Source organism: Panthera uncia, chromosome A2 (assembly GCF_023721935.1).
Source record: "Panthera uncia isolate 11264 chromosome A2, Puncia_PCG_1.0, whole genome shotgun sequence".
NCBI lineage: Eukaryota > Metazoa > Chordata > Mammalia > Carnivora > Felidae > Panthera > Panthera uncia.
Window position 1 is genome coordinate 7,907,918 of NC_064816.1, and position 11,525 is coordinate 7,919,442.

Consider the following 11,525-nt stretch of genomic DNA (forward strand, 5'->3'; position numbering starts at 1 on the left):
GTGCAAGGGAAAGAGTGTGGGGACATAAGTGTGAGAGAAAGTGTGTCTGGGATGTTTTGTGCTAGGATAGGGCTGTGAGCATGTGGGTGATGGGGCTTTTGAAAGTGGAATATAGGCAGAGATGCGTGTGGGTGTGCGCGCGCACACGTGTGTAAGTGGGGGGGGTGTGTGAGGTGCCCAGCTGTGTGGGTGGATGTATTGTGGGATGTGGCGGATCTGTTTTCTGGCCCCAGAGGGAGAGAGAAAGCCCAGGAAATATCAGTTCCACCCCGCCCCTGTGTCTCCTGGCAACAGCACCACTTTGAAGTTACCAGGAGAGAGTTGCCAGGGCAACAAGGGGTGAGTGGCAGCTCTGGGGCGAGGTCTGGGTGAGGAGACCCAGCCAACCCTCACTTAACCACTCACCTTGTTTCTCCTTTCCCAGTTTCTCAAAAATCCTATCTTCCTTTCTTCACTCATTCATTTAACAAGCATATATTGAAAATCTACAACCATCTAGTCACTGTTGTGGGCGCTGGAGACACCTAAGTGAACCAGACAAACAAGGTCCCCTGCCTTGGCTGTCCCTTAGTCTCCCATCCCCTGTCTTTTTGTCTCTCCTGGTGCTTCTTTGATCTATGGCCATGCCCACCCCGCTTATTCCAAGCAAAACCCAAGGAGCCCCCAGGCCAATAAAGAAACCAGTTGAGATTCCTCTTCTCACAGACCCTCAGAGACGGCTGCTGATGTTTTGCACGTGAATGTTCCTGAGCCTGCAAGCCTCCAACACAGCTTGTGCAGATACTAAGGTGCAGAGGGAGAGACAAGCACACAAGTGCCTCCCTCACTCACTTCCTCAGTTGTCATTGGGTGACATCAGCAGAAACACACACAGACAACATTCCCATCACAATAGTCCTCTAAGATATCACGAGCTCCATTTTATAGGTGAGCAGACTGAGGCTAGGAGACTTTAAGTAATGTGTCAGTGATTAGGGCCTGCTTCCTCCAACTCTCAACCCTTGTATGTGTCTAATTAGCTGATTAATTCACAATAGTAATATTCGCGTTGCTTCCTTCAGCGGACTCGCACAAGGGAAGGGCAATCTCTCCTTCAAGCGCCTCTATACCTCCTCCCTCCTTCACCAGGGGAGGAGCCAGTAAAGGCCGATCTAACTTTGATGGCAGATCCATGGACCAATGGAGACGCTAAGTACATTGTAACCAATGAGACCTCGGCTTGGGCGGGATTAAGGGCAGGAAAGGGCCGCTGACTGGACAGGAGTATCTTACGAATGGCGGAGACGCTGAGGCGGGTGCTAAACCTAGGCACCTCAGCAAGGTCCGGGGAGGAGGATACAGCCGAGGCTGGACCGCCTTTGCTGCTGCTCGGCGGCCCAGGGTCTGGAAAGACAGCGCTGCTATTCGCGGCGGCCCTGGAAGCGGCAGGAGAGGGCCGAGGCCCCGTCCTCTTTCTGACTCGAAGACCTCTTCAAAGCCTGCCCCGCGGGACTGGCGCAGCACTCGACCCCCTGCGGCTACAGGTAACCGAGGGGCGGGACCGGAGGCGGGCTAGTTAGTACTGGGCGAATTGAGGATTGAGTGACAGGTAGACAGACCAATGGAGGAGAAGAAGGAAGAGCGAGCCTTAGCGGCCATTGCGGGGCGGAGTCATGAATACGCGGGGCGGAATAATAGGGGCGGGACCGTAGGAAGCTGTGTTAAGATTGGGAAACCGTTTGGTGAGGGGGCGGAGCTAGCGAAAAAAGGCGGTGCCCAACGGGTGGGGTTAGTCGGGGGATGAGTAAGGGGTGGGGCTAAACCTGAGTCCAGTTTGAACGCCAGCTTTTCCTTTGGAGCCGGTCAGGAGGTCCGACTAAGAACGCTATGGGCAGGTTTTCCGTGGAAAGATTGCCTTAGATACTTGGTAAGAAAAACGTACCTTGTTCCCAGCTAACACCGGGCAGTGATAAATGCGGGATAAAAAACGGGGGTGGGCACAGAGCATGTGACTCTTGAGCATGTTGAGTTCCAGCCCCACATTTGGCATAGATGACTTAAAAATAAAATCTTGTTATTAAAGAAAAGGGTGGTGAGTGGGTACGAATTGAAGAGCATGCGGCCATTCTGAACTGCTTCACTCGGAACCAGCTGTCTGGGGTCTGAGAGCCTAGTGCAGGGAAGTATATACAAGGAAGCAGGGCAGCTCTAGCTTGGAGCCTGCCTTCCTGAGCTGAATGTGGCCGTTTCCTTTTTTCCAACCTCTAGAAGGTCCGCTTCCAGTACCCACCCTCAACCCATGAACTCCTTCAGCTTCTGTGCTCTGCCCATGAGGCCCGCGGTCCAGCCCCCTCCCTGCTGCTACTGGATGGCCTCGAGGAGTACCTAGTGGAAGACCAGGGACCCCAGGATGCCGCCTACCTGGCTGCGCTGCTTCTGGACACAGCTGCCCACTTCAGCCACCAGACTGGGCCTGGCCAGGGCTGTGGGCTCATTGTGGCCCTACAGACCCAGGAGGAGGGAGTCAGTGGGGATGCCCTGCAGGTGTCACTGCTCCAGCGGTATTTCCCTGCCCAGTGCTGGCTGCAGGCAGAGACACCAGGCCCAGGACAGCACCGCCTCCGAGCCTGCCTGGATCCAGGTGGGCTGGGGCCTAGGGCAGAGTGGTGCGTGGCTTTCCGACCAAATGGAGAGATGACAATCACCCCGTGGCCTACCCAGGCTGGCAACCTCAGCTTAGACAAAGGTTCAAGCTCTGGAGGCCAGCCTTGAGCTTTGGTGTGTGACAACCTCTCTATGCCTCAGTTTCCCATGCCTGGAATACTTACTTCAGGGACACATGCAGATTCAAAGACCTAAAGAATATAAAATGCTTTTTCTCATTTAAAAGTAGCATTATCAGGGAACCTGGGTGGCTCAGTTGGTTAAATGTTGGACTCTTGGGGCGCCTGGGTGGTGCAGTCGGTTAAGCGTCCGACTTCAGCCAGGTCACGATCTCGCGGTCCGTGAGTTCGAGCCCCGCGTCAGGCTCTGGGCTGATGGCTCGGAGCCTGGAGCCTGTTTCCGATTCTGTGTCTCCCTCTCTCTCTGCCCCTCCCCCGTTCATGCTCTGTCTCTCTCTGTCCCAAAAATAAAAAAAAATTAAAAAAAAAAAAATGTTGGACTCTTGATTTTGGCTCAGGTCATGATCTCATGGTTCGTGGGATCGAGCCCCACGTCGAGCTCTGCACTGACATCATGGAGCCTACTTGGGATTCTCTCTCTCTCTCCCTCTCTCTCTCTCTCTCTCTCTCTCTCTCTCTGTCTCTCTGCCCTTCCCCCACTCCCTCTCTCTCTCAAAATAAATAAACTTAAAAAAAATAAAAATAGCATTATCATGTACCTGTTATGCCCAATTAACATTGTTGAATTTTGCTGTTTTGAACTTTATAAAAAGTTTCATGATAAATGTAGTCTTCTGAGACTTCCTTCTTTTCCCACTCAACATTATCATTGCAGATTAGGCCAGTTTTGGGGTGCCTGGGTGGCTCAGTTGGTTAAGTGGCCGACTGCGGCTCAGGCCATGATCTTGCGGTCCATGAGTTCGAGCCCCGCATTGGGCTCTGTGCTGACAGCTTGGAGCCTAGAGCCTGCTTCAAATTCTGTGTCTCCCTCTCTCTCTGCCCCTTCCTTATTCGCACTCTGTCTTTCAAAAATGAATAAATGTTAAAATAATTTTTTTTTTTTTAATTTTTTTTTTCAACGTTTTTTATTTATTTTTGGGACAGAGAGAGACAGAGCATGAACGGGGGAGGGGCAGAGAGAGAGGGAGACACAGAATCGGAAACAGGCTCCAGGCTCCGAGCCATCAGCCCAGAGCCCGACGCGGGGCTCGAACCCACGGACCGCGAGATCGTGACCTGGCTGAAGTCGGACGCCCAACCGACTGCGCCACCCAGGCGCCCCTAAAATAATTTTTTTAAAAAGATTAAGCCAGTTTTTAGTTCACTGCTTTCTCCCGACGGCATATAGTTCCATGGGTGACCATATCCCAATTTATTCATCAAATGGACATATCTGCTGCTATGAACATTCTTGCACACATGTCCTGGCTCACGCGTGTGAGAGTTTTTAGGGTATTTAGCTAGGGGTGGCTTTGGTAGAGCTTCTAGAACACCTGCATATGCCCGTGTTTCCTAGGTCATGTCTAATTTAGTGATATCATTATTATTCGTGGCAGAAACTAGCCAGAGGCTCAGGCAACAGCTTTCCTTCCCCCAGGGAGCACAGCTTAACTGCATTCCCCCCTCCCCCCCACAACGGTCCATGGACCAAGCTGGGGTCCTGGGACTGTTTCTAATCCCTAAAATGGCCCCCAGCATGTTCTGTTTTCTCTTTGCTGCTTGGTTAGCAAGATGCCGGGGGTCCATCTACAGACCAGCAGGGTCTGGGCTTCTGACTCATCCCAGAAATGGCTGCCTGCCTGCTTGCATTGAAATATGATAGAGAAACCATTTAATGTGTAAAGCCAGTCATATTTAGGAGGTTTTTTTTTTTTGTTATGGCAGCTAGTATAACATATACTGAGTCCTCCATTCTATTAGGATTATTATTCATATCGCCAGGTCCAGAATTTCAGACTGAGCTCGAGGCCTTTTACCGTTGCCCCTATGGTCTGGGCCCAGGGAAAGATGGGGCCTACAAGGATGTTTGTAGAAGTCATGAAAGGGGGAAAAAAATTACATACACACACAAACACACATACACTCATACAACTCTATACATTTTAAAATAGTCCAAGGTTGTACTGAGCAGGACGGATTGGGCAGAAAGCCGAGGTTAGCAATGCCCCTGGTCCTGAGGGAGCCCTCACCAACCCTGCTCAATAAGTCTAGGGCCTGGGCTAGCACTTGAGGTCACGCTGGGTCCCCAAGCATCTGAGGGCTGGAGTCCTAGGAACAGGCCACATAGCTGGGGGGCGAAGGCTCAGTGGCTGGGATGAGGCTGTTCTCATAAGGGTTCAAGTAGGGGCCAGTGGATGAGTCCCCCTGGGCTTCCTGGGAGCCCCCTGAGCTGTAGTCAGTTGAGATGCCAGAGTCAGACACCATGAGGTACAGGTACTTTATGTGGGGTGGGGTGGGGGGCAGCTCAGGGGGCAGTGCTCTTGGGCGCAAGAGCTGGGAGCTGGGATCCAGGATCGTGTACTCAAAGCTGGCACCCAAAGCCCCCTCTGGCCCAGGCTTCAGGGACAAGGCAGATGAGCAGGAGGAGGCTTCTGAGCCTTTATCCATGGCTACCATGTCCAAACTGCCATCAGGCCGCGGGAGATCCTCGCTGGGTGGGTTCCGGGGCAGCAACCACTTGTCCAGCACTAGGTAGGTGTCTTGGGTATGTTCACTGCCCAGCGGCTCCAGCAGGGGCCCCTCCTCTGCCCCCGGCTCCGCTGCCTGGGTAGCCCCCCAGCAACGCTCAGAGAGGACTTCCAGGGGGGAGGGGGGGTCCTCTGCAAAGGGAGTGCAGGGGCTCCACCAAAGACAGCCCTCATTCTGGTACAGCCACAGCTGGGGAAACAGCACCAGCCTGCTCAGAGACCTATGGTTCAGCCACAGGAGCAGGGAAACCCCAGGCCCCGAGGGGACAACCAGGCCACCTACCTGGAAGTTACCCTTGTGGGTGGTAAAGAGGCCCTCAAACTCACTCTCAGGGCTTGGGATACCAGGCCAGATCTTCTGCTTCAGAGTCCTGATGAAGCCAAAAAGAAACAAGTACATGGATATGTGTCACTGAATGCTCACCAATACCCCCCTAAAAAGCAGCCACAGGGGCACAGATAGTCCTAGTCCCTCATAATCACAAGGCAGAGGAGTGCATAGGGGCTGAGGAACAGATACTCTGGCTGAAGCATCTGCAAGGCCCTACAGATGGGTGACTGGAACAGGGTTTTGAAGGATGCATAGGAGTTCAACATACACTGCCTGGTGCTCTCCCTTAACCTGGCCCAGGCTTGTCTGGAGGTTCATTATGTTACTTCCCTTCTCACTCCTTTCCATAATTCCCCGAATGTACTCAGAATAAAATAAGGGGGCACCTGGGTGGCTCCGTTGGTTGGTTGAACATCCGACTCCTGATTTTGGCCCAGGTCATGATATGTGAGTTCGAGCCCTGCATTGGGCTCTGCACTGACTGTGGAGGCTGCTTGGGATTCTCTCTCTCTCTCTCTCTTTCTTTCTCTCCCTTTCTCTCTGTCCCTCTTCATCTTATGTATGCTTTCTCTCTCTCCCTCTCAAAATAAATAAAGTTAAAAAATTAAAAAAAAAAAAAAAAGAATAACAATCTCTTCTCCACAGCCCTGCAGACAACCTTGCACGTTCTGACCCCTGTGACCTCCCTCACCTCATCATTCACCACTTCCTCGTAATATATTCTGCTCTAGCCAGAGATACCCTCTTGGCAGCTGCTTCAGTGCTCCCAAGCTCATTCCCACCTCGGGGCCTTTGCACTTGCTGTTCCTTTTCAATTGTCTCGCGGCTGCCTTTGTCCAAAGGTCAGGTTTCCATTCTGATATCATCTTCCAGAGGCCTTCCCTGACCATCCTGTCACGGCCCCACACCCCATTTGTTTCTGTGATACCACTTACCACAATGTATAACCAAATATCTGTTGCTGGGGTGCCTGGGTGGCTCAGTTGGTTGAGCAACCAACTCTTGATTTTGGCTCTGGTCATGATCTCATTGTTTGTGGGATCACGCCCTGCGTCGGGCTCTACACTGACAGCATGGAGCCTGCTTGGGATTCTCTCTCTTTCCTCTCTGCTCCCGTATATGTTGGTACCCTTGTTTGCTATTTGACTCAGCTTTGAGATCCACAAGGTCAGAGAGATGCTTGTTTTCCACTTTCTCCCCAGTGCCTAGCACATAGTTGGCACTCAGTATGTATTTTCCAACCAAATAAATAAACAAGGCCCTTAAAGACAACAGAATACTGCTTGGCAGACAAGGCAGGAAAGGCATTGCAGGCAGAAGGAACAGCATGTGCCAAGGCTTGGGGGTATGAAACCACATAGTATGAGCTACGAATAACAAAAACCTCAGGATGGCTGGTCCTACCATAAACAATCTAAGGAGCTTGATAACAGAGGCAGGAGGCACTCAGGATGTTAAATCTTTCCATTAGGCCCATCTGGGGATTTTACGAAAGTTGATGAAATTGGGAAAAGGAACAAGCAAAGGAATTCAAAAAGGAGCAACCGCTGAGGTTCAAGGAAAACCAGGTGAATGTTCCCAAGAATTTTAACTAAGATTCTGGATATGGTCTGGCTTGCATCCCAGCCCTGCCACGGACTCCTCACTGTGTGTCCCTGGGCAAAGTGCCTTTCCGTCTCTGAGCCTAGCTTTCCACAGCAAAAGGAGAACGTAAGTGCGTTGGAGTCTGGGCTAGGTGCCCGAATGGGGCGCTCACCGGCGGTGGGAAAGCAGGGCGAGCACGGCCAGCAGCAGCAGGATGAGCACGAGGATGAGTGAGAGCGTCAGGATGAGAGGGTCCAAGTCTACAAAGCAGGGAGGAAGTCAGGGCAGTAGGATTACCCCACGCTCCTCCCCAGGCCCTCCTAGCTCCTAGCTGGGGCCTCACCACTAGCCGTCAGCAGCGACGCAGGCTCGGACCAGGCGCTCCAGAAGCCACCGAAGCTCGGCTCAGCCATACGCGCGCGAACCATAAAAGTGTAGCGCGTTCGGCCGCGAAGGTTGCTCAGCGCGCACTCAGTGCGGCCATCCAGGATCTCCACCTGGGGGCGGGGCCTGGGTGAGAGGCGTGGTCAATAGGGGCGGGGCGAGCAGAGAAAAGCTTGTGGGGGCGGCACTGAGCCAATCAGAGAAAGGAAGGACAGCTTCGCAATACTGCGGTGAGGGGGAAGGGCAATGAAAGCAAGAGGCGGGTTCCAGGAAGGCTCGGGCCAATCAGGACGGAGGCTCAGGGAGCAGGGGGCGGTCTCGGGCTATTTAGGGGCGGGGCCAGGGAGCAAAGGGTCGGGATGTTGAAGGGGTGTAGTATTTGGGACAAGGGGGTAAGTGGGCTTTGGGCTTGGGTCCAGGTGGACTGGGAGGCACTGGCAAGGAAGACATGTCAGTGGGAGTTGATGTGTTTTGGGCAAAGAGATGACGGGCGTCAGAGGTGGGCCTGGAGGGGCGCGGCCAGGAGGCGGGGCCATGCTGGCCATGGGGCGGGATTTAGAAGGGGAGGCGGGGCTGTCCACACAGCCTTTTGGACTGGCGGTCGGGGCGGCCTCACCTTCTGAGCGCCCCCTGCGACGTTGCCTGAGGAGATGTTCACTTCGTAGCGGATCAGGCTTGCGACGGGGGCTCCAGGAGGCGGGAGCCAACGCAGTACCACGTGGCCGCCCTCGTCGGCCCGCCGCGCCAGCAGCCCCGCGGGCGGGTCCAGGAGCACTGCGAGAGGGGTTGATCAGGTGGGCGGTGACCGAGACTCCCTCGCCCGACAATTTCCCCATTCCCTGCGCACGTACCCACTTCGTTGATGTGGATGATACGGTGATAGCGTGGAGCGCCCGAGGATACGGCTGTGACGCGCAGCTCTAAGGGCACAAAGCTCGACGCGTCGGCCGTAGGCAGCGAGCACCAGAAACGCACAGCGCCGCGAGCCGTGGGCGCCTGGTGCAGGCTGCATGGCTTCCACGGTTCGCCCCTGTGCGCCAAGGGGCCAGAGAGGGAAGGGAGCAAGTTGGGGGTGGGGGGTGCGAGAGAGTTTGTATTGCCTGGAGCTTGGGCCCGGTTTGGACACTACCACCAGGGGGCGTCCGGCCCCCGACTACGCGACGCCTTAGTCCTATTTGGAGGGGTGCTGTCCCTGCCCGAATGTCTGGGATCGCTCCGCAACGGAGATCGCGAGACTGTTCCGGCCCCAGCCACTAGGGGGCGCGTCGGCACTGACCCCGGGGCTTCCCACCAGTGACCGCCAGTGGCTTCCCGTCCCACCAGTGTCCTCCCGCTCCCGACGCCAGCAGATATCCCAAAGTGTGAGCCCCTGCCCACCCGCCCCCTCCTCAGAGGGTGGGGGCGCTCCACCTGCCCCGTCGCACTCACTCGAGCTGGTAGAAGAAGCTGTAGTTGTCGGGGCCGACCCCGGCGCTTGCCGCTTCCTCCCAGAAGCACACCAGGTCCTCCAACCGTTCGGTGAAGCACAGAAGCTCTTCGGGCCCGCGGGCAGCCAGCAGAGCCGCTGCGGGGGGAGGCGGACACGGGGAGGGGGTCGGGAGAGCCCAGTCCTCGGGCCACAGCAGCCTCCCCCTCGCTCCCGCCGCCTGTGCGAACCGATAAGCAAAAAGCCCCGCCTCGCTCGCTAGCCCAAGCGGGGGCCCTCGAAGGGTCCGCGGAGGTGGTGCCGCCCTCCCCCCCCCCCCCAGCCCCGAACTCCGAAGCGCTGGTGGCTTGCCTTACTGTTCCCACACACGCCCCCGCCCACCCCACAACCCGCTGGACCGCGCGCGGCTTGGAGGGCCGCGGTCCCCCGCTGCCCGCCCCGCCCCGGCCCAGGACAGGCGAGCCACTGGACGTGTGCGGAGAAGGCGGGGCCCCCTATCGGCCCCGGCAGGCTGCCGGCAGCCCGATAGCGCCAACCGTGAACCCCTCCCTCGCCTCTTCCCTCGACCCGGCAAGCCGAGGCATCTGGCGCCCGCATACAAACCATGTTTACAGTCGCCTGAGGCCCGGCCCCTCGGCCTCGACGCGGGCTTTGTCCTCCCTCCCCCGGTGGAGGGTCGGCCAGATCCCCTCTCCTGGGGACTCTAGATTTCGAGGCCTAGACCCAGCACCAACCCTGCCCCGTTAGGATTTATTATGTCCCAGGCTCCCTGAAAAGATAAAACGGGAAACTTATGCCCCCCACCCCCCCACACCCCCGCCCACAACACAGTCTGGAGTCTTAGACCCCAGCATGCCATCCAGGTGCCACTCTAAGGAGGTTCAGCCCCCAGCCCCCAGATCCTAGACTGTAGGGTCAGAACCCGGCGTGGCTCCCAGGACCCAGGCTGGAAGTTCAGGCCTCGCATTGCCCTCCAGGAACCATTGCGGGGGTCTACACACAGATCCATCCTTACCTTTACTTTCGAACTTGGGGTCCAGGGGGTTGGGTGGGGGAGCCCAGGCGGCCCCAGCGAGCAAGAGACAGAGAGAGCCGACTCCAGGCCAGAGGGGCGCCCAGAGGTGACCCATGATGCAACCCCCCGCCACGGGGGGCGCAGGGCCCCTGCTCCCCTTCCGCCCCTGGCACAATCCACAGCTGGGTCAGCAGCTGCCTCCGCCGGACACAGCTGACCAGGCCCTTCCCGGCCAGGCGCCTCCAAGTGGCAGCTCCCCCGAGGGGGCGGGACCACACGCAGCCTGGGCCGAGATAAGCGGGAGGTGGCCGCCCTGCCGCCCCGGCGGGAGGGGGCGGGGCCCTTAGAGACCCCGCGACTGCTTGGGGGTCAGGGACAGTGCCGGTTTCTGCACTTTCTTACTGTGTGACTCTGGACAGGTGGCTGATCTGAGCTTCAGCCTTCTCATCTATCAAATCCGGTTTGGCACATAGCAAATATTCCAAAAGTGTAACACACTGGTATTATCGTGCTAATCAACATCTCTTCCCAGTCTGGGTAGGAATAAATAATCGTAATAAGGACTGGCGGTTGAGTGCGCAGTGCTAGGCAGTGTGGCCAGACGATATATACCATACATATATTCTGGCATGTTGGTAAAACAACATTCTGGATGTTGAAATTTGTGATTTTTAAAAAAGTTTTTATTTATTTTTGACAGAGAGAGAGACAGAGAGGGAGACACAGAATCCGAAGCAGGAATTACAGTACAAAGCGTGAAAGCTATTTGCTTGGGCTCAGCTTCTTAAACTAGGGTTAACACCGGAACAGAGGTAAGTGCTTGGGGGGAAGGGGTGGATACTTGCGCCTGCCCTGCCCCAGAGTAGCCAATCAGAACACTTCATTTTCTGGAGCACCGTGATTGGTCCAGCGTGGGCATGTGACCCAAAGGGATCCAATGAGCCTCCGCCCTGGGACTTTACTCAAAGTTACTGGGAAAAGGGTGACTGTTTCTACTGGGCCATGAGGGCGTATCCAGAGATATCTTCTCTACTAAGGAGGGGAGAAATTGCCTGATGGTGAAGCTAACACAGGCTTTTACACCCTGTTACCTCTCTCTGAAACTCTTCCTCTAAATATCCACGGGGCTCAGTCCTTTATTCAGGCTTCTGCCCAAATGTCACCTCCTCAGTGACATTTGCCCCCTGAGATGACCCCATTTAAAATAGCAACCATCTGGGGGGAGGCTGGGTGGCTCAGTCAGTCGAGCTTCCGACTTCGGCTCGGGTCATGATCTTGTGGTTGACGAGTTCGAGCCCCATGTCCGGCTCTGTGCTGACAGCTCAGAGCCTGGAGCCTGCTTCAGATTCTGTATCTCCCTCTCTCTACACCCCCCCCCCCACTTTCTCTCAAAATAAATAAACTTAAAAAAAAAAACAGCGACCTTCTCATCCCACACCCCTGTCGCCCTTAAATG

At 55.5% G+C, this 11,525-nt stretch overlaps 2 protein-coding genes across 3 annotated transcripts; one reads left to right on the forward strand and one right to left on the reverse strand.

Annotated features, from left to right (window-relative positions):
• The first annotated feature begins 1,223 nt into the window (after positions 1 to 1,223).
• Positions 1,224 to 2,918, forward strand: SWSAP1 (SWIM-type zinc finger 7 associated protein 1). Its single transcript, XM_049639875.1, has 2 exons — positions 1,224 to 1,523; positions 2,248 to 2,918. The coding sequence occupies exons 1-2, from the start codon at positions 1,275 to 1,277 to the stop codon at positions 2,749 to 2,751; spliced, it is 753 nt and encodes a 250-aa protein (XP_049495832.1). The 5' UTR covers positions 1,224 to 1,274; the 3' UTR covers positions 2,752 to 2,918.
• A 1,072-nt stretch (positions 2,919 to 3,990) lies between these two features.
• On the reverse strand, positions 3,991 to 10,631 carry EPOR (erythropoietin receptor). Of its 2 annotated transcripts, XM_049639877.1 has the most exons (8): positions 10,070 to 10,631; positions 9,057 to 9,192; positions 8,480 to 8,658; positions 8,245 to 8,402; positions 7,588 to 7,741; positions 7,417 to 7,504; positions 5,613 to 5,700; positions 3,991 to 5,519 (listed from the first exon to the last, which is right to left on the reverse strand). In XM_049639877.1, the coding sequence occupies exons 1-8, from the start codon at positions 10,182 to 10,184 to the stop codon at positions 4,911 to 4,913; spliced, it is 1,527 nt and encodes a 508-aa protein (XP_049495834.1). In that variant the 5' UTR covers positions 10,185 to 10,631; the 3' UTR covers positions 3,991 to 4,910. The 2 variants fall into 2 exon arrangements, with proteins under 2 accessions (XP_049495834.1, XP_049495833.1); XM_049639876.1 differs by having other exon boundaries at positions 3,991 to 5,700.
• Positions 10,632 to 11,525: the final 894 nt, after the last annotated feature.

Bases quoted from the DNA above. Each gene is read 5' to 3' on its own strand.
- SWSAP1 (XM_049639875.1), top strand. From the start codon at position 1,275: ATGGCGGAGACGCTGAGGCGGGTGCTAAACCTAGGCACCTCAGCAAGG. The intron at 1,524-2,247 runs GTAACCGAGGGG...TCCAACCTCTAG, and splicing joins TCGACCCCCTGCGGCTACAG to AAGGTCCGCTTCCAGTACCC.
- EPOR (XM_049639876.1), bottom strand. From the start codon at position 10,184: ATGGGTCACCTCTGGGCGCCCCTCTGGCCTGGAGTCGGCTCTCTCTGT. The intron at 8,403-8,479 runs GTACGTGCGCAG...CCCCTCTCGCAG, and splicing joins CATCCACATCAACGAAGTGG to TGCTCCTGGACCCGCCCGCG. The intron at 7,505-7,587 runs GTGAGGCCCCAG...CCTGCTTTGTAG, and splicing joins GTCGCTGCTGACGGCTAGTG to ACTTGGACCCTCTCATCCTG.